We start from the raw sequence: 23832 nt of genomic DNA, 5'->3' as shown, positions 1-23832 counted from the left end.
CTGCACTACCTCTCATTGTGCTTTACCATTGTATGAAGAAACCAATCAATTCCATTTAGTACTTTTCAAGTTATACTCCAGACAAAAAAAGTAACAAAGGGCAATAATAGAGTTATGGTTATTGTACACTGCACTTCCTCTCATTATGCTCTACCATTGTATGAAGTTTAATCCAACTTTATCCAGTAGTTTTTAAGTTATGCTCCGGACAAGGTAAATTGCAACGGACCGACCGACGGACGGACTGACTGACCGACCGACCGACCACAGGGTGACTCCAATATACCTCCTTCAAACTTCGTTCGTGTTTCATTAAGATTTGATAAAAATTGTTGAATTTATTACTGTGAAATATTTCTTCTAAAGATTTGACCTAGTGACCTAGTTTTTGACCTGAGATGACCCATATTCATATATATTCAAGATTACATGCTGACAAATAGTCTGACCAAGTTTGATAACCATTGGATAAAGACTCTTGATTTTATTACATAAAATGAAAACTTTAACGCAGAATTGTTAATGCCCGCCGGCCCTGTTTTCTCCATTCTGTAACCCGTAATTTTTCGATGAAAAATTCGGCTAAAAACATAACTACAGCTCTGGTAGATGAGTAAATATAGTGCTGAACATTAAGCTATTGTTAGCAAGACCAAATAAATAAACCTTTGGTAAACAGCATTTGCAGCATATGATTATTCAATAATCTATATTTTTATTGTCCACCTACCCATATAGAGCAGCCCTGCATCAACTAGCTGTCTTGGAATTTGTGACATCTGTGCCGGCCAACCACGGAAAGACATCAGTCTTGTGCTTTCATTTTCCCATTCACGGTACTTGGGCTCTGTAATCACCCCTCCTGATCCCAATAGACTGGAAGGGGAATTGGCCACACTTTGGTCGACTGGCCTAGACTGAGGACCAGAAAAGGCAAAGGCACCTGCTGGAGTGGGAGATTCTCGAATTCTATGAGAATCAAAGCGATTTGCCAGACGAGCAACGTCATCTGTTGTCACTGGAACCTTCACTGTCGTATTATAGGTAATTGGTTGGGTTCGGTCCGACGGTCTAGATATTGATTCGGCAACATGGCGCTGCACATGAGAACCAGTGCCACCTGGCCTTCTGTTCTCATTCTGGGTCGAACGTCTTACAATGGGTACATTCCGAGTATCATACCCGAATGCAAATGGACATTCAGGACAATGCTTCCTGTGTTCATTCTCTACAACATCACCCCGCTCCCAGTTTGACAAACATGCTCTACAGAATACACACTGCACTCTGTCGGCAGTATGCTGATATATGAAGCCATTCTTGGCTAATTCTTGTTTTGTTACAGCTGCATTTGCTGGCCAGTCATAATATGTTTTTAATCGATCATCCTCCCGGTAAAACTGTGAGTAAAAATCGCGAGGATCCGGGGCAATATCCTCAGGGGGTTCTTCTTCTTCCGAATGAATGGTGACGTTTGGTTGGGGATTATCTATAAAGGTTGGTACAATAATGGGTCGACTTGTTCTTTGTATAGATGTCGGAGCTGGTATAGATGAAGTCTGTGCTGACACAACTGGAGGAGTGCTTGTGTGTCTTGATACCTCCTGGTTCCTGCCTTTATAAATAGAAACACCTGATGCAGATACTGCTGGTTGATTTTTTTGAGAGTAAATATTTGGAACACGTGGATTTGGGATAAAATGTGTCACAGCTTGATTTGTTCCAGTACTTTGTTCACCACAGGGAATGGACTCTAGGTCTCTTGAACTAAGGTTTGAATTTGTATTTGATAAAATGCTACTGGATGAACTACTTGATGTAAGACTTTCTGCCATTATATATTCTCATAGCAATAAATCCTACATTTCCTCCGAACACTTCACATCAATATATCACACTAATCTAACTTAAATACCAAATAAATCACACAATTTCTTAAACAAAACACATTCCTTCTCTGATATTTCAATACAACTTCGTCCCTTTTCCCTTCGAGTCCCCAGTTTCCTTTCTATCTGCTAGTTTCAATCTCCCTTTCTATTAATAGAATATCAGACGTACATTCCATTCAAACCGTATGCTGCTGTAGATTAATCTCACTATAAAAGAAAATAATCTTATTTTAAGTTTAGAGTACAGGAAAGCATAAGTCGCAGATTTTAAATAGAAAAAAAATGAAAAAGATCGCCTATTAGGTCAGGTGCATCTAAATGGACATCTTTTGCCCTTTTCTGGCACCCTGCTGTCTTTTTACTATGCCCTGCTATGCCCTCTCGTTTGAGAAAGCTGCCTTGATGATTATTAAGTTTTTAACTATATTTGATATTTATTAGACATATTGTCAAGTCAATTTCAGAAATAAGTATGTATAATTAATATATAATCATAATTTTGACAGTGAGGTAAAGATAACAGCTAAGGTCATTCAATTATTTCATAACAAACTATTTGTATTGGTAGAAGACTTTACAACACGTATTCAATATTAATTAAAGTGCCCTTTCTGACTTAGCACCCTCCCCTTTTCAACAAAAATGAAAATATATAAAACATTTAAATTCATTTATAAGGCATACAACAAAGTTATCTTACTTAGGTTGGATGGTTGAGTACCATTGTATAAAATCTCAATGCAATACCTCCTTTGATATTAACCTCAATGCAATTCATCAAGCAGATATTAACCTATACTGGTATAAAAAAAAAAAAATTATGTGCTACATGCAAGATGTTTTAAAACCAGAATTTCTGAGTCAAATAATAAAAGGCAATAATTTCCATTACATGTAGATAGAGTCTCATAGAGATATTATACTTGATTAATTAATTAAGTTAGATAGTTGGGCATGTCTTAAGTTTCAATACAATATTTTACATTATGTGTTTGCTGAGATTAATTTAAATGTGGTAACAAGCATAACCTTAAGTTAGGCTTAACCAGAATTTTGAAGTTGAACAATAAATGGCCATAATTTGCATTTTATGCAAAATACCAGTACAGTTACTTTTAACTTTGATCTTAGGTTGGATGGTTGTGTACAGTACTGTTGTATACATATGTTTAATTGTTAAATGGGTACAACTTCGTCCGACAGATGTAGCTAAACAATCATTACTGAAGATTATACATTGTAATTGTTCAAAATCAGTAGTCATTGTTTAGTAAAGCACCTCATTTTATGATTGATTTCTCAACTTTCTCAAAATTTCTGTAACATCTAAATGTAATACATCAAGTAGTTGCCAAGATATAAAGTCTCAATGCAATTCATCAAGCAGTTAGTGAGATATTAACCGTTTAAAAACCCAGGGAATTCTTCCATTTTATTTACTTTTGGACACATCAGAAAGTGACCTACAGTGGCTACAATCCAACTAAATCTCTACAGTATCTTATCAAACTGGAATTAGAAAGTAATCCCGGACATTACAGTAAATGAGGTGTTTTATTTTTAAACACACCACATGAATATTAGTTGAAGAACTTCAGTGAAAACGTTATATATTACCTTTTGGGATGTGTTAATGTGTAGTAAACATAAAAAATAATAAAAAATATCTACATGAAAGTTATGGAAGCAAGAACTACATATCCAGAATATTAGGTTCAATTTAGCTAAAGAACTTCAGCAAACACGTTATATATTAGCTTTTTGGACATGTTAGCTGAAGAGAACACCGTATCCAAACCCTATCAGAATTCATGACATTTTTATGTCACGCTGTTATTTCATTTGTATGCATTGTACAGACAAAATAACTATATCCTCAGGTAAATGAAATAAAATGTAGTTCATAAACACATTTTCAAAACCAAAAAACGCTTTATAGATAGTTAATTTATCATTTTAATAAATCCGATTATAAGCATTCCTTAACTAGGTCATAGCTGTATTCAAATTTAATCACGTGATAACAAGATTTTCAGAAAATACCCATGTAACCTACATTTGACCCCACACATGTACAGTAGTGTTTATTTTGCTCACACATGTAGTGTTTATTTTGCTCACACATGTAGTGTTTATTTTGCTGTTATTTTTTCCATTTCAAATAATAAGTAAATAACTTATAACAAATTTGGAATAAATTAATTGTTTTTACTTATCAAAAGGTATTTTCAACCTTACTGCAATTGGTTTCAACTAAATGAACAATGTGAATCCAATGCTATAAATAGAATCCAGTGACGTCATCATGGTCATGTAATTGCAGAGTCATTCAATTGCGTCATCATACTCAGTTGATATTGCAACGCGTTCAGTAAGCATGTTTGCAGCGAACGTTTGCTGTTTGATTCGCCGCTCAACGTGTATGAGCTGCGTTGCAACAGGGATACAAAACAAAGCGTTTGCGAGCGTTTTGTAAACGCTCGCTTTACTGAACGCACTGCTGATTGACTTTTATATGTTGGTTACGCCATAACTTTAATGTGTTGTAAACATCAAAAAATTAAATATCAACATTTAAGTTATGGAAGCCAGGACTAGGTTCAATTTTATGATTCAGACCGAATGCATGTGCCCTTCATGTATGTATCGTTATGTTTTGACAGAATGAAATGAAGAAAAGCCGTCAAACTCATAATTATAAGTTGGATATTTATTTTTTGTGTACGGAACTAATATAAAAAAACATTATCTGGTAATATTTCTTGTTTTTATGACATTTTATAGACACTATATGCTTTAACCCGGAATCCTGATCGGAACAACTACCCACTTTTGATACTAAACAATTTGTACGTGAAGGATTTGCCATATCAAAAATCTTAAAAAAATCTGTCAACGTACAATTATTTGGACTAAAACAACAACATAATAATAAAATAAATGTTACGAAATAACTACAGTTGTTAGGGGTATTCCGGATCTTGGTTAGTTCTGGATCAAGGCAATTTTTGATCTAAATCAATGTTGCCAACTCTTAAGCTTAGAAGGTTAAGGTCCATTGCTATAGAAACCCATAAAATTATCCACAAGCAGGGTCCAATGTATCTACATGACTTAGTGGTAATAAAAGAACATTCCTTTAACTTTAGATATAAAATGATGGCTGCTATCCCAACTGTAAGAACTACAACATATGGGTGCAATTCTTTCCGCTCCGGTGCCCCTAAACTCTGGAACTCCCTTCCACAACATTTTAGGGAAGAAACTAATTTTAATCATTTCAAGAGTTTAGTCCGGGCATGGAGCGGAGATAACTGCAAATGCTCATTTTGCATATAAGAATGCTGTCATATAACATGCTGTAAAATGTCTTAATCAAAGATATGTTGGATGGGACCTCGCGAGCTTTAACTGCCTAGGCAGCCGGTCTCTTTCAATGTGTCTTTGATTTAAATCATGTTAATTAATTGTGACTTCTTTTGTTTTATTTCCCATGCTTAATGCATTGTCGTATTACCTTGTGATTCGTATTTTCGATTAACTTATGCTATAAATTATGCTAATCTACCTACATTCTCTATATAGTCTAATGTCTTTCGACTGCCAAATATGTTTATGTGATTTTACTATAAGAATTATTTGTTTCAAGATGTTAGTGTACATACTGAATATTATTATTTGCATGAACTGATGTGTGTGATATATTAGTTACATAAATTATGCTATTTATTTATAATGTCGGTCAAAAGCTATTCATAACTTATGTTAAACTGTTAATGATAGTACCCGACAATAAATAAATATTGACTTGACTTGACTTGAATTGAAAAATTTCAAAATAGTTGTATGTGAATGGTACGAAATAACCGAAACTGTAGGGTACAAAATAACTCATTCGGAGTTTTTGGAAAAAATGGCCGAGGAGTTCCGAATGAAAATAACTAGGGTACGATAAACCTTTCATGTTCTCCACCCACGTTATGAATTAAACTAATTATATCCCAATTTGAAAACTACTTCCGTGTTACTTATAATGAAAGCAAATACAGAAATATTAATAAGGTTACCATTAAGAATTTCAAACAATTTATTTCGAAATCCGTTAGACTCAGGTGTTTACTAAAGTCCGAATACTGGACTTACCGAAAGATGCCAAATTACAGAAATAAACGTAACTTTATACTCTTCAGTTTTCTTGTGCTATTGTAACGGTCCGCTGTATGCGGCGGATGTGCGTTCATAGTCTCCACTTATATGCTCTTGCTAGAAAGCTCGGCTATCCTGTGAGGCATAGTAAGTTAGAACTTCAACAATCTTTCAGAGAAAGCTCTGCTTTCCTGTTGGTTGAAGTGTAACGGTCTGCTATAAGCGGCGGAGGTCTACAGCGGCCGAGGTGCATTTATAATAATATTCCGTATAAAACGGAAGTACGTTCATACCGGATGTAAACTTGGTTGGTAATATGCAAATTAACAAAGCCCGGGCTATGTGAGAATAGAGAAGTTAGTGTATATAAAGACCAGTGGACCCCTTCAAGGTCGAGCATGCTTTTCCCTGAAGGGATCTGTTGGTGTTTGTTTCACTACGCCAGAATGCTCGGCTCTCTGGTGTTTTTTTGTTAGACGGTGGGATGATGATGACTGCCAGAACGGAGTTGCCTTACCCATAAGACTCTTCGGAGGGGAAAGTAATATATAACGGTCCGCTGTAGGCGGATGTGCGTTCATAATATTCCGTATAAAACGGAAGTACGTTCGTAGTACGTATGTTAACTTGATAATATGTAAATAGCAAAGCCCGGGATCTGTAAGAATAGCCCATTCTCAAATTATATGCATGCTTGGCATTCCATAATCAGAACGAGGTCAGATGTAAACAAAGATTCCAGCCATACTAGCCATGGCTGCCAAAGATGTAATCTATCTATTAACCGTCTCCGTGGCCTAGTGGTTAAGCATCCGCTTACGGAGCGGGAGGTCGTGGGTTCAATCCCTGGCCGCGTCATACCAAAAGACGTTAAAAATTGGTACAAGTAGCTCCCTTGCCTGGCGCTTGGCATTTAAAGGGTAGTGCTTGGAAAAGTGGTGTACTCAGTACTGGTTTAACCCAGGAATGTTGTACCCCGTGTATCGGTGCTTTACACCGAGCACGTAAAAGAACCAAGGGGTCTCTTCGAAAAAGAGCTAGGGTATCGCACCCGGACTTCCTTGTATCCCACCACTGTCTCTTCAGCGTGCTGTCCCTTCAGCAAAAACAAAGGACCCCATTGGAAATAAGTGCTTGCACTTTCATGGGTTATCCTTGACCGCAAGGTCTGAAGAAATACACATACACAGCAGTGATCTGAATTTATGAAAAAGCTATAAAATATCAAATTATTTCTGTTGTGTTTCTTTTTTGTAACTGTAATGGAAGATCTGACTTAAATGTGAACTTTCATAAAATGGCAATAGTAGAAGGAAAACGTAAAAAAATGGATTGCCAAAATCAGGAGAGACAAAGGGCCTATGTTTCAGGTACCGTATGTTTATTATACATATTGTCGTATATTTTATCAAACAAGAAGTAACATGTATGATGTTCTTTCATCTGATTCAAATTACTTTTTACTTCGATATTAAAATGTTCCTTTTCTAAAATGTTTCTGGTGTGTTTTAATTGAAAAAGAATCGAATACAGTACCGTAAATGTTCTTATAACAACACTTAGTTTTATAATTATGGTATATATATCAGATTTCTTAAACAACAGTGGTTTGTTTAAAACACCTCACCAAAGATGATTATACTGGTTGGACTCCAAACAGAAGACGTGTAATGCCAGATACTGTTCCCAATATTTTTGACTGGCAGAAAAAGACACCAAAGAGGAGAGAGCTTAAGAGGGATGATACTAGCACCACACGAGACAATATCAAAACAGTAAGAACAGCACCAACATATTTTAATTTAAGATTTCATAAAGGCAACCTTAAAATGAATTTTTTAAGATAAGAATAGAACAATATTAAACATATGACTTTTCCTTTGCATACAAAAGAGCAGCAGCAATGACATATTTGAAGAACATCCCTCAACCAGTGAAATGTTCACAGCTGTTCAATTGCATGTCGCCTACGAAGAGGAAATCGGACAATTGAAAGAACAATTACTTAACAAACGAAAAAGAGTGTATCAATTTAAAAAAAAAAAGATATATCATGCAAATACATACAATTTGTTCCCTATAATTGACACAGTTGATAATTTTGTATTTTTAACGTACGCATGTATTTAAATAAAAGAGGCGAAGTTAGTGTATATAAAGACCAGTGGACCCCTTCAGGGTCGAGCATGCTTTTCCCTGAAGGGATCTGTTGGTGTTTGTTTCATTACGCCAGAAAGCTCAGCTATCTGGTGTTTGTTAGCGGCGCACGTTACACTATATATATATGCTGTTGACTGTAGTAGAGATTGGTGCATACAGTTCCGTTATTACACTGTTCTAATTTCAGAAATGGGGTACCTGCTAATTGTTCTGATTTGTCCGAGCAAGACCTTAAGTCTTGGAGTGCCAAAACCCTCAAGTTTGTTTGTAAATCTTGTGAATGCAGTGAATTATCATAGTAGGATGCCGGAGCTGCACGGGTAGACATCTCTTGTTCCAAATAATGATAGAAAACATATTAAAACTTAAAAATGCTTGTTATATAAAGCACGTCAAATAGTTATACAGTTATATTCCTGTCAGATTATATATAAATATGCATTTGTACGGTGTCGGTATAAACGCAGAGATTAACGCAGCCAATATAAAAAAATAGGGAAAACGCAGCGATTTGCGCAGCCAATACTGGATAGACATGCTGAGGCGAGCTTACTTACAACTTTCATGGACGAGTTTAATAAAAAATCTTGTATAAAATGACAACGAGTGTCAGATCCCAGTATAGATACTGTTTTTAAGTTGGAGCAAAGTTTACAATGCCAAAATGATGTAGATACGGCTAACACTGAATTATGTTATATTTTAAAGAAAGAAATGTATGATGAAATAAACCACAAACCACAAACATGTTTATCTTCAGGTTGGTAACTCAAATAAAAAGAGAAAAAATGGTAAGCCTTGGTGGAACAATGACCTATCCTGTCTGTGGAATAATCTATGCGAGGCAGAAAAGAATTGGTACAAATGTAGTATCTGGTCTGTTAAGAAAAAACTTGAAGACTGCTTTTATTTCGGCTTGGAGAATTTTTGATCGCGAGGTCCAAAGGTGTAAGCGGTCCTACTTGGTTTCTTTGCAGAACGAACTACTCACAGACAGTGTGAATAACCAACAGGATTTCTGGAAAACCATAGGCAGGATAGATGTTGGGCAAACCAAGAAAAAGTCTATACCAATGGAAATTGTGATGATGGTTCTGTCTTTTGTGATATTGATAATGTACTCAGTAAATGGAAAACTGAATTTAGTAATCTGTTTGTTGATAGTCAAACTAATACTGTTGATGCTCATGTTAATTTAGTTGGTAATGAACCTAATGGTGATTTACCAAGTTGCGATAGTCTAAATGAAAATATTACAGTGTTTGAAGTACAGAAAGCAATTGTTAAAGCCAAATCAGGCAAATCATGTGGAATAGATAAAGTTCCAATTGATATGTTAAAGAATGATTGTTCTATTTCTTTTTTATATGTTTTGTTCAATGTGTGTTTCAATACTGGAATCATCCCAAGTGAATGGGGTAATATTATAATAAGTCCAATACCTAAATCTAGTACACTTGATCCTCGTGATCCATTCTCATTTAGGGGTATTGCCTTGTCATGTGCAATGTATAAGATATATTGCTCTGTTCTAAATGACAGGCTGTCAAAATGGTCAGAAACAAATAATATTTTAGAGGATGAACAGAATGGTTTCCGCAAAGGAAGAAGCACTATTGACCATTTATCTTCACTAACAAATATTATTGATACTAGAAGAAAATCTAGGCAATCCACATTCTGTGCTTTTATAGATTTTAAAAAGGCGTAGTCTTTTATGGACGAAAATAAGTAGTTCGCAAATTGGGGTTAGTGGAATTTTTTTGACAGCTTTAAAATCTCTGTACAGTAATGAGTCATCCTGTGTTAGAGTCAATGGTTTATATACTGAAAGTTTTAATGTACAGCGCGGGTTGAGACAAGGATGTTCTCTTTCTCCATTGCTCTTTATTTTGATTTAATAAATGATTTGAAATTAAAGCTGCAAATGAAGGTATTTGTATTGGTAATGAAAAAATATGTATATTGCTGTATGCAAATGACATAGTGCTCATAGCAGAGAATGAGGATGATCTTCAATATGTGCTAGATATATTAAATAATTGGTGTAATAATAATAATAATATGGTTGCAAATCGCTTAAAAAGCAACATCATTCATTTTAGACCCCATTCTGTTTCCATAGTTTCATATAATTTGATATGTGAGGACAACAGTTTGAAAGTGGTTGCCAAATATACTTACCTGAGCTTATTGCTGGATGAAATTCTAGATTTTAATCTTACAACAAAACCAGTTGCCCAGAGTGCTGGCAGGGCTCTCGGACTTCTGATTGCAAAGTTTAAAGCATATGGTAGTATGCCTTACATTGTATTCACTAAACTTTATGACAGCACAGTGTGGCCTGTAATAGCATATGGCGGAGCTATATGGGGGAGTAGATCATATTCTTGTATAAACGCTGTTCAGAGTCGAGCGATGAGGTTTTCGTGGGTGCGGGTAAATACACGTCCAACAATGCTCTCTATGGGGAATTTGGTTGGCAGCCCCAACAGGTGAAACAGTGGAGATCTGTGTCACAACAATGGCATAGGCTTAATCGATAGTTACAAATGTAGTTAATTATAAAATTTTCAAATTCTGTTGCAATAAGAGTAGCAATCGATGTAAAAAAATCCGGTTTGTTGAGGAAGAGTTCTCTGATATTCTTTTTTATAGTTTATTATTTGCTCGTTTTTTAGTGCAAAGATTTTATGAACAGTTATCACTGAAGTGCATTAATGTTTCAAAATATATCGAAAAACACTTTTATTTTAAGCGTGGTATGAATACATAACCAAATTACTACGCCGCCATTTATTGAATGAAAATTTGCGGATAATCATTGGATATAAAACATGTTTCTTAGTTTAAGAGTGTGTTTCTTGGTACATGGACATTCAGTCATCTTACAGTCTGTTTTGCTTGAAGACAGGTCGATTTCCAGGTAATGATGAGGACCACGCTAGTTTGTTGACAAATGTTGAGGCGTGGATGGGGTAAAAAATTAATCAGTAAATCTGTAAATTGTTGTGTGAATTTTCCGGGAAGTTCGTATTACGTATTACAACGATAAACAGTTCAAAATACTTTTGAACGATGTGATAACATTCTATTTATGTTCGAACAGTTGTTTTCGTCTGTAATTTGTTTGGTATGAAAGCAAATGTTCGAAAAATCCGCTTCAAGATCAAGAACACGTTTAAAAAACGGGATAACCATTTTTATAATAAACGGTAAGTTGTTAATTTCGAAATACATTTCAAGTAACATTTAAATATATCTCATGTAACATGTCTTTAAAATTGAAATATATATGTTTTGCCAACATTTTCTGGTTCAATGTGAAGTGTTCTGTTTTGATCAAGGGGAAGTAACTTTAATGGATTTTAAAAGTAGTTCTGAAAGTTGATATTTTCACTCCTTATATTGCAGTGAAAATATCAAATTGATATTTTGACTTTTGTTATTTCACTGATAAAACTCCATTTTTCATCGAAAAGCATGAAAGAAATTGTTAACTCCATTGATAATTCAAATTTGTTAAAAAATAAATTAAATGTGAATATTCGCAAATAGTATTATTACGAAAACATTGAAGGACCAGAATTTTGGCAAGAACAATTGAGATGGTCTCATAAAGGAAGATTTTACAATACTTTTTAACAAAACATTGAACTAGAGCAGTATTCAACTACCATTCAACTTAATCTTGCATTGAATTTATATAAACTAAGATCATGTAACTTTAAATTTCCAAATGGAGCTTTAGCATTGCAAGGGATATAATACAAACACAGACGGTGTCCGCTTTGTCAGTCAATCATTGGCGACAGCTTTAATTATACATACTATCATGCAAAAATTTCCAAGATCAAAGAAAAAAACTTCAGTTCACGGTATTATTGACAGCATCCAAATATGATATAAAAGTTTAATGAGCTCCTAAACACATGTTATAAAAAAGTTAATTTGTCAAAGTTCTCCAGACATTTGATGAATCGGGCGAGCTTTTTGGGGGTAAAATTGCCTCAATTTGTATTTTCCGTCATGTTGTTTACCAAATTGTCCGCACTATTTAAATATATTTATTGTTTAGTTTTGTTCTATTTATATTCAAACATATCTATTTACTTACATGTATATATTTACTTATATACTTATTTATTTCTCGATACTTTTATTCATTCATTTACGGACTCACTAACTAATTTATTCATTCAACAACAAACGGGCCATTGCAAGATCGCCTCCACTTGGTGTGGCCTGGATGTAGATGGATACTTTCTATCGCTTATGATTAGAAAAGTAATCTATAATCATGTTCAACTAAACGCGCTTACAATATATTTTATATTGATTTAAATAAATACAATACTATTCGATGTCCTTCTTTGTCTATATATTGGCCGCAGTTTTCAAAACCCTTCTTTGTTTATGTCGTCCGCACTTTTCAACGCTTTCTATATCGTCCGCTGTAAAGACCGCAATTTAGTGCGACCCCAGTTTTCGAGAATTGAAATCCACTTTTTGAGACGTGAAATCCACTCAGAACTCATTTATTTTTAACAAATATTTCTTTTTGATGAGCATATAATGGAATAGGCTTTATATCAGGATTATATTTCAGTTTATGGAGATATATCAGAAAATGAAAAAGTTATGTTCCCAATCCACTGGAATCATGTATCACCCCGCACCTAGACTGGTACCCTTCGTTACTTTTTGATAAAAATCTAACGACAGGTATGCGCCAATCCGGATCAGCAGGTGCTCGTCAGTTGTCAATGTCAACAAAATGGCGGCACTTGCACCAAAGTAATTAATGAGACGACAGGATTTTCGAGAAATATCTCTTGTTGACTGATTTATTTAACAAGATAACCGCCTTGATTCATTTATCTCAGTCAAGGTCCTTGAAATGAATTCATTAGCCCAACTGAGTGGTCGTCGTGGCTCGCAACTGATATATCATAAAGATTTCTTTATTGAAGTCTAAAAACTCTCATTAAGTGATTAACGTAAACATGAAAACAAATTTTAATAAAACAAAAATAATATAGCTTGATCCTGTTGTAAGAGATTTATGAATTTTCGAGAAATTGGGGCCGGAATTTGGCTGAACTCACACCTGAAGGACCGCATATCAAGTTGGAGATGCTTTGGAATCATTTAAAAGTGTCACAATAATATCTGTGCAGATGTAGTCAATTCTATCAACCCATATCTATTAGCTGGATTATATTCCAACTATATTTATGGCATTACACCTGCACTGATAATCAAACAAAATGAGTGGATTGATGTCTGTAAGGTAAGATTTTAACCAATAAGCAATTATTTAATAAGTAAATTTATCTCATATATATATATATTTTAATGATACAGTACTGGTATTCATTAAAATAAAGCAAAATATTTTCATTCGTCTAGCGCCCAAAAGTCACATGGTCTCAGTTTCAGATTTTGGTTCAAGCATTAAGCTAAGGTAAAGAATATTTAAAACATGTATACAGGTATATAGGGTCACGGACATTACAGACCATAGGGACATTATGGACCATGATATATAATTTTTCTAACAGTTTGTTTTAACTTTACCAGTATAACATACCATATTTGCAGACAATGATATATAATTTAACTCATAGTTTGTTTTTACTTTATAATGTACCATATTTCGGGACATTATGAACCATGAACTATACATCACCACGGACCTATAAACCATATACATGACATCACTCACTGTTTTAGAACAAAATTTATCATAATTTGGTATTTAAAGGGGCCTTAACTGTATCGTACACACAGTATGCCACAAAATAATATATACAATTTTATAAACAGGTTGAAATTCAAAAAATCTTCAAAAATCTTCATGTAAATTCACTTACAGCTGGCTTTATACTATTTCTAGGCATAATTGTAAATGTATCTTAATGTTAATTGCTTGGCATGAAATTTTCTAACAAGTCCTGCTATATAAATTACAGAATTTAAGCAAGCCTGGAAGACATCTTACCACTGCAGGGCTTACGGGCTTGTGTTAATTTCAACTGCTGGCACATTAGCCATTTTTAGCACTGATAAAATTTAAGACATTCTTAAATTGGAATGAAACTTTAAACAAACCTCAATGTTTGTAATATTCACTGATATATATATATATTAGTGTTGGGAATCGGTTCTAATTTTACTATCGATAATCGGTTCCACTCATGTAACCCATTATCGATAGTACAATGTTTTTTTTTAAATACTACATAGAACCTAAAGTGAAGTTTTATTCAGACACAGTATTAAACTCTTAATCATCATATGCATATACATTATGTCTATGATTGAAGTTATGAAGTTACTATTAAAGTGTTGTTGTAAAAAAAACAGTTGTTTTCTTGCTCATTGTGGCTTTCATCATCAATTTTGTTAAAGATAACATCTGAACACTTATTAATATTTTTTTTCAATTTTTTGTTCGATGATCGATTATAACCAAAAACAATCGATTGTCGCCGATTTCAGGCCCAACCAATCGATTTTCGATTATAATCAATCATCGGAACATCACTAATATATAAATATATATGATCAATATTATAATAGATAATGTGTTTATGAAATTTCAAAAGATAAAATAAATTACCAGTATATCAATATAATATTGATTCGCATGTAATTCAAACTCAAGACCAGTCAGTCGAAACAATATATTTATTGTAAAAATAGAATTACAATGGGCTGTATAATATTGACAAGAATGTTCCAATTTTCGCAAAGAAAGGTTTGATACTTTTCTGGTTTGTAAAAAAATGACAAGAATTTAAAAGCCCCTGAATGCTTTTCTAGTTGGCCACCGCTGGGATTTGAACCCAGAACTCTTTCTACATGGTAAGAAGTGTTTTTCTTAAAACTACAGTGGCTGAGTAAAGAGCAGCATGGAGCATTATGTCGTAAATATATAATTTCTTACCAGAATAAGTACAAAAATCATTAATAATAGTACAGTAACGAGGGCATACAGTCATTTTATTAACCAACTTTGTACGTAATTTCAATGTCAAGTTTATTTTGGCTAAAAAAAAGGATATATGGTAATCCATCAATGTATAAGTAAGTTATGGTGCAGACACGAGCATGTGAACTCTTGTGTGACCTTGACCTTTGAGGTATGGAACCGGGTCAAGGTCACTGCACATCGTCTCAATGAGGAAAACATTTGTACAAAGTAATATGGTAATCCATCAATGCATAAGTAAGTTATAGTGTGAACACAAAATGTTACAGACAGACAGACAGATGGACAGACGAACGAAGTGCATTCCTATAACCCCTCCCCACTCTATGGCGGGGGATTAAAAACCCATCAATAAGAATAGGATTCAATCCAAAAAAATCCCCTTATTGATAAAAAGAGCAAAATTAATTTAAGATTTTACAAATATCAATACTGAAATCTTTATTCATAAAATAATGGTGAATATTCAATAAAATAGGAGAATTTCAAGATACTTGTAAAAATGAGCATAGACTGCATAGTCCACACTGATACATGTAAGTTGTTACTTTTCTTCAAACAAATTTTGTCCAACACACAGGGGGCAGAAACAAATTATTTTTATTCTGTCCTTTATGTATATATCTATATTCCTTTAGGCTAGAATATATACAAATAATTTGTTTCTGCTCCCTGTGATCTAACATTAAAAAATCCACATTATTACCAATATCACCAGTTATCACATGCTATGTTTCTGCTTCTGCTTAGGTACGGTGCAGGGCCTGTTACGGCGTAGCGCACCGGGGGGGAGGCGTTTAATCAAAATGGAGAGCAGCCCTAAAGCTCTCCACTGTCTGTGCGTGGACTATACTATTATCCAGATGGTTCCAATCCTGACATGTTTTGACAAAGAATGAATGTTTTAACTGCTCAGTTTTGCACTGTTGAATTAAGAATCCTCGATCATGATTGATCACTTGTTTGTCAATAATGTTTGTTGTAATACAGTCTTGAAATTTAGTTGCTTTAGTTTGCCTCTTTTGCCTAGCTGGCTGTAGGAACTCTGTAGGTGGTAGTGCTGGCACCAAACCCTCGGCCACCTTATAGAAGAAGATCAGCCTGCTACCTGTTCGTCGATCTTGTAGAGCATGAAGTTTCAAAGATTCAAGCATGTTTGATACACATCCTTCTTCTCTGGACTTGTAGTTCCCAGTTATAAAACGGGCTGCCTGACGCTGAACCTTTTCTAGTTTTAAAATGTCCTGTACATGGAATTTGATTATAAGTTTACAATAATAATACAAATAACTACAGATGAAATTAGAAAATCCTAGAAAATGTGCAAAAACATCAAACAAGTATCCATAACAATTTGCACATAATTTTTATGCAGTTATCATATTTTTGAAACCTCAAACTATTCGAAAAAAGTGAGGGCACATATGTCAAAACTATTAAAAATGTCAAGAATAGTCATATATAATAAAAGAAAAAAGTATAATAAATCTAAAAAATGCTATGTGCCATGCAATGAATAGTTAAAAATAACACATTTTATCCAAAAAACGTATCAAGGTGACATGCAAATTTTGTCCCAAAAAAGACGGTACCGACTTCTGAAGTATAATTATTCAACTAAGTTTGTCATTTTGGTAAATAAAGAAATAAGATTTCGATTATGTATATTCGTCGGAAATGGAGTGAATAACACCAATATACCAACATTTTATACAAAGGAAAACAAAAACGTTTTTTACATCGGCTCTCCTGATTGTTTACTACTTACACCGCCATTTTGATTTGGTTCCCGTATTCCTAATACTTTTCGATTGCACGACGGGCACCTGGTTTAGCTGATACCGGTCTCTTTTTGTAGAAAAGAGAAAAAGGGTACCAGTCTACCCGGCCGTAACATTCGGAGCTCCTCGGCCATTTTATCGAAAACAACGTTGTTTTTGAAAAAAAAATGGCCGAGGTGTTCCGAATGCGGCCGTAATTGAGGTCTGGATAATAGCCAGAACATGTATGTGTATTTCTTTAGACCTTGCGATCAAGGATAGCCCGTTAAAAACATGTTTGGAATGCATTAAAAAGGAAATAATGTTCAAAGGTCTGGAATATAAACCTCATAAATTTTAGTCCTGTTTACATGCAATGTAGAGGGTTTTACGTTCCGAGGACTGGAATATACTGTAACCTAGTCCACCTAAATGGCCGTCAACGAGTCTTTTGACGATTTGTTTAATATGGCAGACTCGTGACGTCCACCATCCCAGCAAAAAGTAGCAAGCGGTCCTTGCGCAGAGAATCCTCGCGGCCACAATTTTAAATTATCTCCGTTATAAATTCAAATTTCTACGAAAATATTATTGCCTACTATTAAACACATATTAAGTTATGTCAGTATGCCCAAAAAACATGTTAAGTTATCATAAAACACGTACAAGTGTCGATTGTTTATCAAGTATCCCGATATCGGTAAATCTGGGACAAATCTGACTGGTTGTGTACATGTATAACGGTATTCGTGACCCATAATATAGTAATGTGAAAATAACAACTCTAATGACCAATTTAATCAAGCTCAGATCACTGTCGGATAAAAATTGAACAACTTTGTCATTATTATTCAACATCAATGCATATTATTACAGCTTATCATTTCGCCCGTTGTTAAATGGTAGAGAGTTGTAGCGTTACAGGGATACATAAGAAATGTCTAAATAATAAAAAAGTATCCCTGATCGCTCATTATTGTAGCTAGAATATAACCCCAATGACTTTATTTCTATCTATTTGCATTTTAAAGGGCTTAACGTTCTGACGTCTGGAATATAGCCCCCATGATTTTAATTCTATTTGCATGCATTTAAAAGGAATTTACGTTCCGAGGTCTGGAAAATAGCCCCCATGATTTTAATCCTATTTGCTTGCATTTTTAAGGGTCTTACGTTCTGAGGTCTGGAAAATAGCCCCTATGATTTTAATCCTATTTGCATGCATTAAAAAGGACTTTACATTCTGAGGTCTAGAAAATAGCCCCGATGAAATTTAATCCTATTTGCTTGTATTTTTAAGGGTCTTACGTTCTGAGATCTGGAAAATAGCCCCTATGATTTTAATCGTATTTGCATGCATTAATAAGGACTTTACATTCTGAAGTCTGGAAAATAGCCCCGATGAAATTTAATCCTATTTGCTTGTATTTTTAAGGGTCTTACGTTCTGAGGTCTGGAAAATGGCCCCTATGATTTCAATCCTATTTGCTTGCATTTTAAAGGGTTTTACGTTCTGAGGTCTGGAATATAGCCCCCATGACTTTAATCCTATTTGCTTCCATTTTAAAGCGTTTTACATTTTGAGGTCTGGAAAATAGCCCCAATGATTTTAATCCTATTTGCTTGCATTTTAAAGGGTTTTACGTTCTGAGGTCTGGAATATAGCCCCAATGATTTTAATCCTATTTGCATGCATTAAAAAGGACTTTACGTTCTGAGGTCTGGAAAATAGCCCACAAGAATTTTCGTTGTACCTGCATGCATAATAAAGGGTATTACGTTCTGAGGTCTGGAAAATAGCCCGCAAGATTTTTCGTTGTACCTGCATGCATTATTAAGGGCATTACGTTCTGAGGTCTGGATAATAGCCCGGAAGAATTTTCATTGTACCTGCATGCATTATTAAGGGCATTACGTTCTGGGGTCTGGAAAATAGCTCGCAAGAATTTTAGTTGTACTTGCATGCATTTTTAAGGGCATTACGTTCTGAGGTCTGGAAAATAGCTCGCAAGAATTTTAGTTGTACTTGCATGCATTATTAAGGGCATTACGTTCTGAGGTCTGGAAAATAGCCCGGAATAGTTTTAGTTGTACTTGCATGCATTATTAAGGGCATTACGTTCTGAGGTCTGGAAAATAGCCCGAAAGAATTTTAGTTGTACTTGCATGTAGTGATGTTCCGATGATCGATTATAATCGAAAATCGATTGGTGTGACCTGAAATCAGTGACAATCTATTGTATTTGTTTATAATCGATCATCGAAAAAAATATTAGTAAGTGTTCAGATGTTATCTTTAACTTAATGGCTGATTAAAGCCACAATGAGCAAGCACGAATGAACTTTTTTTATACAACACTTAATAACTTTAATCATAGAAATTAAACGTAGATGCATATAATGATTAAATACTGTGCATTAATAAAACTTCAATTCATGTTCTATATAGTATTTAAAAAAAAACGATTGTACTATTGATAACCAGGTACTTGAGTGGAACCAATTATCGATAGTAAAATTGGAACCGATTCCCAACACTAAAAGCATTATTAAGGGCATACCTTCTGGAAAATAGCTCTGAATAATTTAAGCTGTACATGCATGCATTACAATTATGATTTTAAATATTTAAATATTCCATCTAAACTTGCAGGTAATGTGTAAAGGAAGTATGCAGGAAGAAGTTGATATGCCACCTGTTGGCAAAGAACATCATGCAGGAAAAAAACAGAGACAGAAAACATGATGGTAATTGATTTGTTTTTGGCTTAAAAATACAGTCAGTCACTGCTGGCTGCATTTGATGTTTTTTAAGGTAGTGATTAACAATAGTCAGATTCAAACTCTTGCATTATTTTTAGTGGTTTGCAGTCAGCAATGTTAGGGACTGAGCTAACAACAGTTGAATGACTATTACTTATCCCCCACAATGTATAAGGCCTTTATATGCAACAACTGGACAGAATTTAATATAAAATTATTCTACTTGCATTTGTCCTTTTTAGCCGGCCTGTTAAAAAAAAGCAGGGCAATACTACTCTCCCAGGCATCAACGTCACAGTATATGGTTTTTAAAAGTTTTTGCATATAAACATATTTGAGTCAATGTCTCATGAAATGTTTCATGTATTGCATTAATATTTGAGATAAATGATCCCATCCATCAAACCTGCTTAATTAATCAAGTAAGATAACTCCAGCTTGCTTTTCCCCTTTGTTATTCAACTTCAAATTATAGTTAAGCTTTTGCATGTAAGCACATACCAGGTATACATCAATATCTCTTCACTAATTTATGTATTGCATTGAAACTTTATACAATCAAGTAAGGCAACTCTATCCTGCATATAATGCAAATGATGGCCCTTTGTTACATTGAAATTCTGGTTATTAAAGGTTTTGTATGTAAGCACAGACATTTAAGGCAATATTTCAGTAACTTCATGATGTATTCATTGAATACTTCCAAGAAATGTTCCCGATCATCCAAGTGAATACTAAGTTAATTAAGTTAAGATAACTGTATCTTGCATATAATGCAAATTATGGCCCATTATTCTTTGACTCTCCAGTAGAAATTTTAAAAGATGTATGGCATGGTTACTTAAAATTAAGACGAGTGTTCCCAATCAAGTAAGGTAATGCTCTCTTGCATAAAATATAAATTTTGTAAGTTTCAGAATAGTCAAGCATGCTTATGCAGGGACGAACTAATGGTAAAATCGCCGAAAAAAGCCCCCACACTCCAGGAACCCTAGGTAAGGCTTATTATTCCTCCCTATTTTTGGAGTAAACACCAATCAAAACTACCGGGTATACAAAAATTGTGATTTCACAAGTTAATCTCAAACTGAAGATTTTATATAAATTACATTACCCATTACAGAGTTTTGCTTATGTTTCGGTCTTGAAATGTTTGGTTTTTCAACAATTTGGGCAATATTGACTAATAGGCTTGTTTGAACTTGAAGGTTGCTAAACTTCCTGACGCTAAAAGTTAATGGCAACATTAAACCAGTACTTGTGCACATCTCTGTGACCCAATTGGCTGATTGTTCAGAATTTTATGAAAGCTTAATTATTTTATGATAAAGTAGAACAAATATTTCTTAAACATTTGTTTTAATACTGTTAGAAAAACTGTTACATTGAGTAAAGACTAACGGTATGAAAGAATTCTGTTGTTAACTAAATTAAGTTCTGCAAAATGTTTTTTGCACAAGTTAAAACATGAGAAAGAAAATAAATTGAAAAAAAGTTTAATGGCTATCTTTACATAATTTGTTGAATTCAGATTCAGAACTCTTGTGATCCATAGATCCCAAGATCTCCTAAAACTATGTTTGGTCATAACTTGAAAACCATTTATTATGCACAGATGAGCATATAAAAAAATTGACTTGTGTGTATGTTCATGCGTCTGTCACTCTTTGCCATAATTGTTCATGTAAGAAATGTTTTTAAAAAATTTGGCACATAAAACACTTGAATGCTCAAGTTCAAGATAGCTCTTCTTAAATGTGGCATATTTTGTATGATCAACCCTGACAGCTTTTGTTTAAATATTCTGAATACAATTCACTTTTTAAAAGAGAAATCTTTGTCCAATATCTAAGCTATATCTTTTATTAATACAAAGCTTACCGTTTATTTTCAAGGTTACCCCATTTTTCTTACATTCTTCAATTATTTTCCCTGTATTTTCATGCAGCAACTGTCTTTAGCAGTTGACAAATGTTAAACTTGTATGTTTTTAAAGTGACACACTCATGTTTATTGACCGGAATAAGTTTTTCCCGGTTATGCATCTGTAAACACTTATTTTATCCTTAATTTACTCCATGATATTGAAATTGTAGAAAAAATATAAAAAAGTATTTTGGTTTTAGTTGGGCTTTAACCCAAACCGGTAGTCAGGAAAACAATAGAAAACAGCTGGCTAGTCCTCAAGACTACCAGGACTTGAACAAATATGGTGGATGTGTTGACCTGTTAAGGATAAATTGATAACATCACGGGATTATGTCAATCAACCAATCAAATAACACCACAGCCGTAATTAATTTTCATTTCAGTAGCGTGATTGATAATTGTGGTCTTCAAAGACAATATTTGAGTAAATATCAACATTTGCTGAAGGGTTCCAGCTATGGTATTTTTGTTTTAACACTCCTTTTGATTTGCCACTCTTTGTTTCGTTATTAAAAATGTAACAAACCCTGAGCAAGTTACTTTAAGACCAGTGGTGAAGAAAGAGGTATGAAGAAAGGGCAGGCAAAGCTCCGAAAGAACTTAGATCTGGGATGACTCTGCTGTACCCAAGAAGGGAATCATATTCACACTTCAATTTCAGTCAGAACACTACAAACATGCTGTAGGGATTGTATGTACAAGTGGAGCATAATATTTTAATGTTATTATGTCTCCCCCATTCATGGGGAGACATTATTTTTGCCCTGTTTCACACTTTGTTTCCACTCGATAACTAAAATATGCTTGGAGCCTAGGATCTTCCATTGTCAGCAACCATGGTTCTTTCTTCCGTTACACTCATGTACACTCAAATATTATTCAATCACTTCTCAGTGTCAGTAGCCTCCAGGGCCATATGGTCTTGACTACTGCCAAATATCATTGAACCGAGAAGGTGGACCCGGTTTACATTTTTCAACCGTTAAGCATCTGGTACTTTGCAAACCAATGAAAGTACCTCATTAATTATTCATGATTATGAAATTTTCGTACCCATTGTAGCAAAGGGGGTATTCGACTATGAGGAACATCATACTTAGATGATTTTGAAATCAGGAATGTAGATCACAGTGACCTCAAGGTAAAAAAGGAGGTGAACATGTCAGTGTTGGAAGTGACATGGGAGATGAACATGTCTGTGTTGGTGACCAGGGAGAAGAACATGTCAGTGTTTGAAGTGACATGGGAGATGAACATGTCTGTGTTGGTGACCAGGGAGAAGAACATGTCAGTGTTTGAAGTGACATGGGAGATGAACATGTCTGTGTTGGTGACCAGGGAGAAGAACATGTCAGTGTTTGAAGTGACATGGGAGATGAACATGTCTGTGTTGGTGAACTGGGAGAAGAACATGTCAGTGTTTGAAGTGACATGGGAGATGAACATGTCTGTGTTGGTGAACTGGGAGAAGAACATGTCATTGTTGGAAGTGACATGAGAGATGAACATGTCTGTGCTGGTGACCAGGGAGAAGAACATGTCATTGTTGGAAGTGACCTGGGAGACAAATATATCGGTGTTGGAAGTGACCTGGGAGACAAACATGTCAGTGTTGGTTGTGACCTGGGAGACAAACATGTCAGTGTTGGTTGTGACCTGGGAGACAAACATGTATGTCAGTGTTGGAAGTTACCTCTGAAAAGAAAATGTCCATGATAATAGTGTTGGTGTCGGTAGTGACCATTTTGGAAGGGGTAATCTCTACTCCCAACATAAATGGTTATCTATCTGCATCGATTAAACAACAGCTAGATTTGGACAAATAATTACTTTAACCTGTAAATATCAAATTCTTAACACATCCATTCTACAGATGAGGGAAAGAAAACTTGGAACTGATCAGCATGCCAACAACGTTTGGAGTACTTTGTTTATGCTGGTTTTAATGTAAATGGAAACACATAATGAATATGACAGAGATGGAACCAACAGAAGGCAAATGCAGCCAGACCTTAAAATATATAAATGAGAATTTAAAACTATGAGTATGACCAAGACATTTATTTTGCAGTCTAGACTGTAAAAAGTAAAGTCTTAAATTGTAAAAAAATAAGAAATTGATCGATATTCAAAATGTGAAGCAGTTGGACAAGGGAATGATAATCAGACATCAGTATGAAAAACG

The 23832-nt window shown here is 34.6% G+C and overlaps 1 protein-coding gene across 2 annotated transcripts in view; it reads right to left on the bottom strand.

Moving 5' to 3' along the window:
- LOC128236988 (putative inhibitor of apoptosis) overlaps positions 1-6259 on the bottom strand; it is a 58146-nt gene extending 51887 nt beyond the window's left edge. The window contains exons 1-2 of one of the 2 annotated variants that reach the window (XM_052952153.1): positions 6036-6259; positions 731-2099 (exon numbers count right to left, since the gene is read on the bottom strand). In XM_052952153.1, the coding sequence (XP_052808113.1) occupies positions 731-1835 (1105 nt within the window). In that variant the 5' untranslated portion in view covers positions 1836-2099; positions 6036-6259. Of the gene's footprint in view, positions 1-730; positions 2100-5959 lie in introns of both variants that reach the window. The other variant, XM_052952154.1, reaches the window with a different exon arrangement.
- Between the last annotated feature and the right edge of the window lie 17573 nt (positions 6260-23832).

The sequence above is a fragment of the Mya arenaria genome, chromosome 6 (assembly GCF_026914265.1).
Source record: "Mya arenaria isolate MELC-2E11 chromosome 6, ASM2691426v1".
NCBI lineage: Eukaryota > Metazoa > Mollusca > Bivalvia > Myida > Myidae > Mya > Mya arenaria.
The sequence above is the reverse complement of the archived record's forward strand: the minus strand, read 5'-3'. Positions and strand labels throughout refer to the sequence as shown.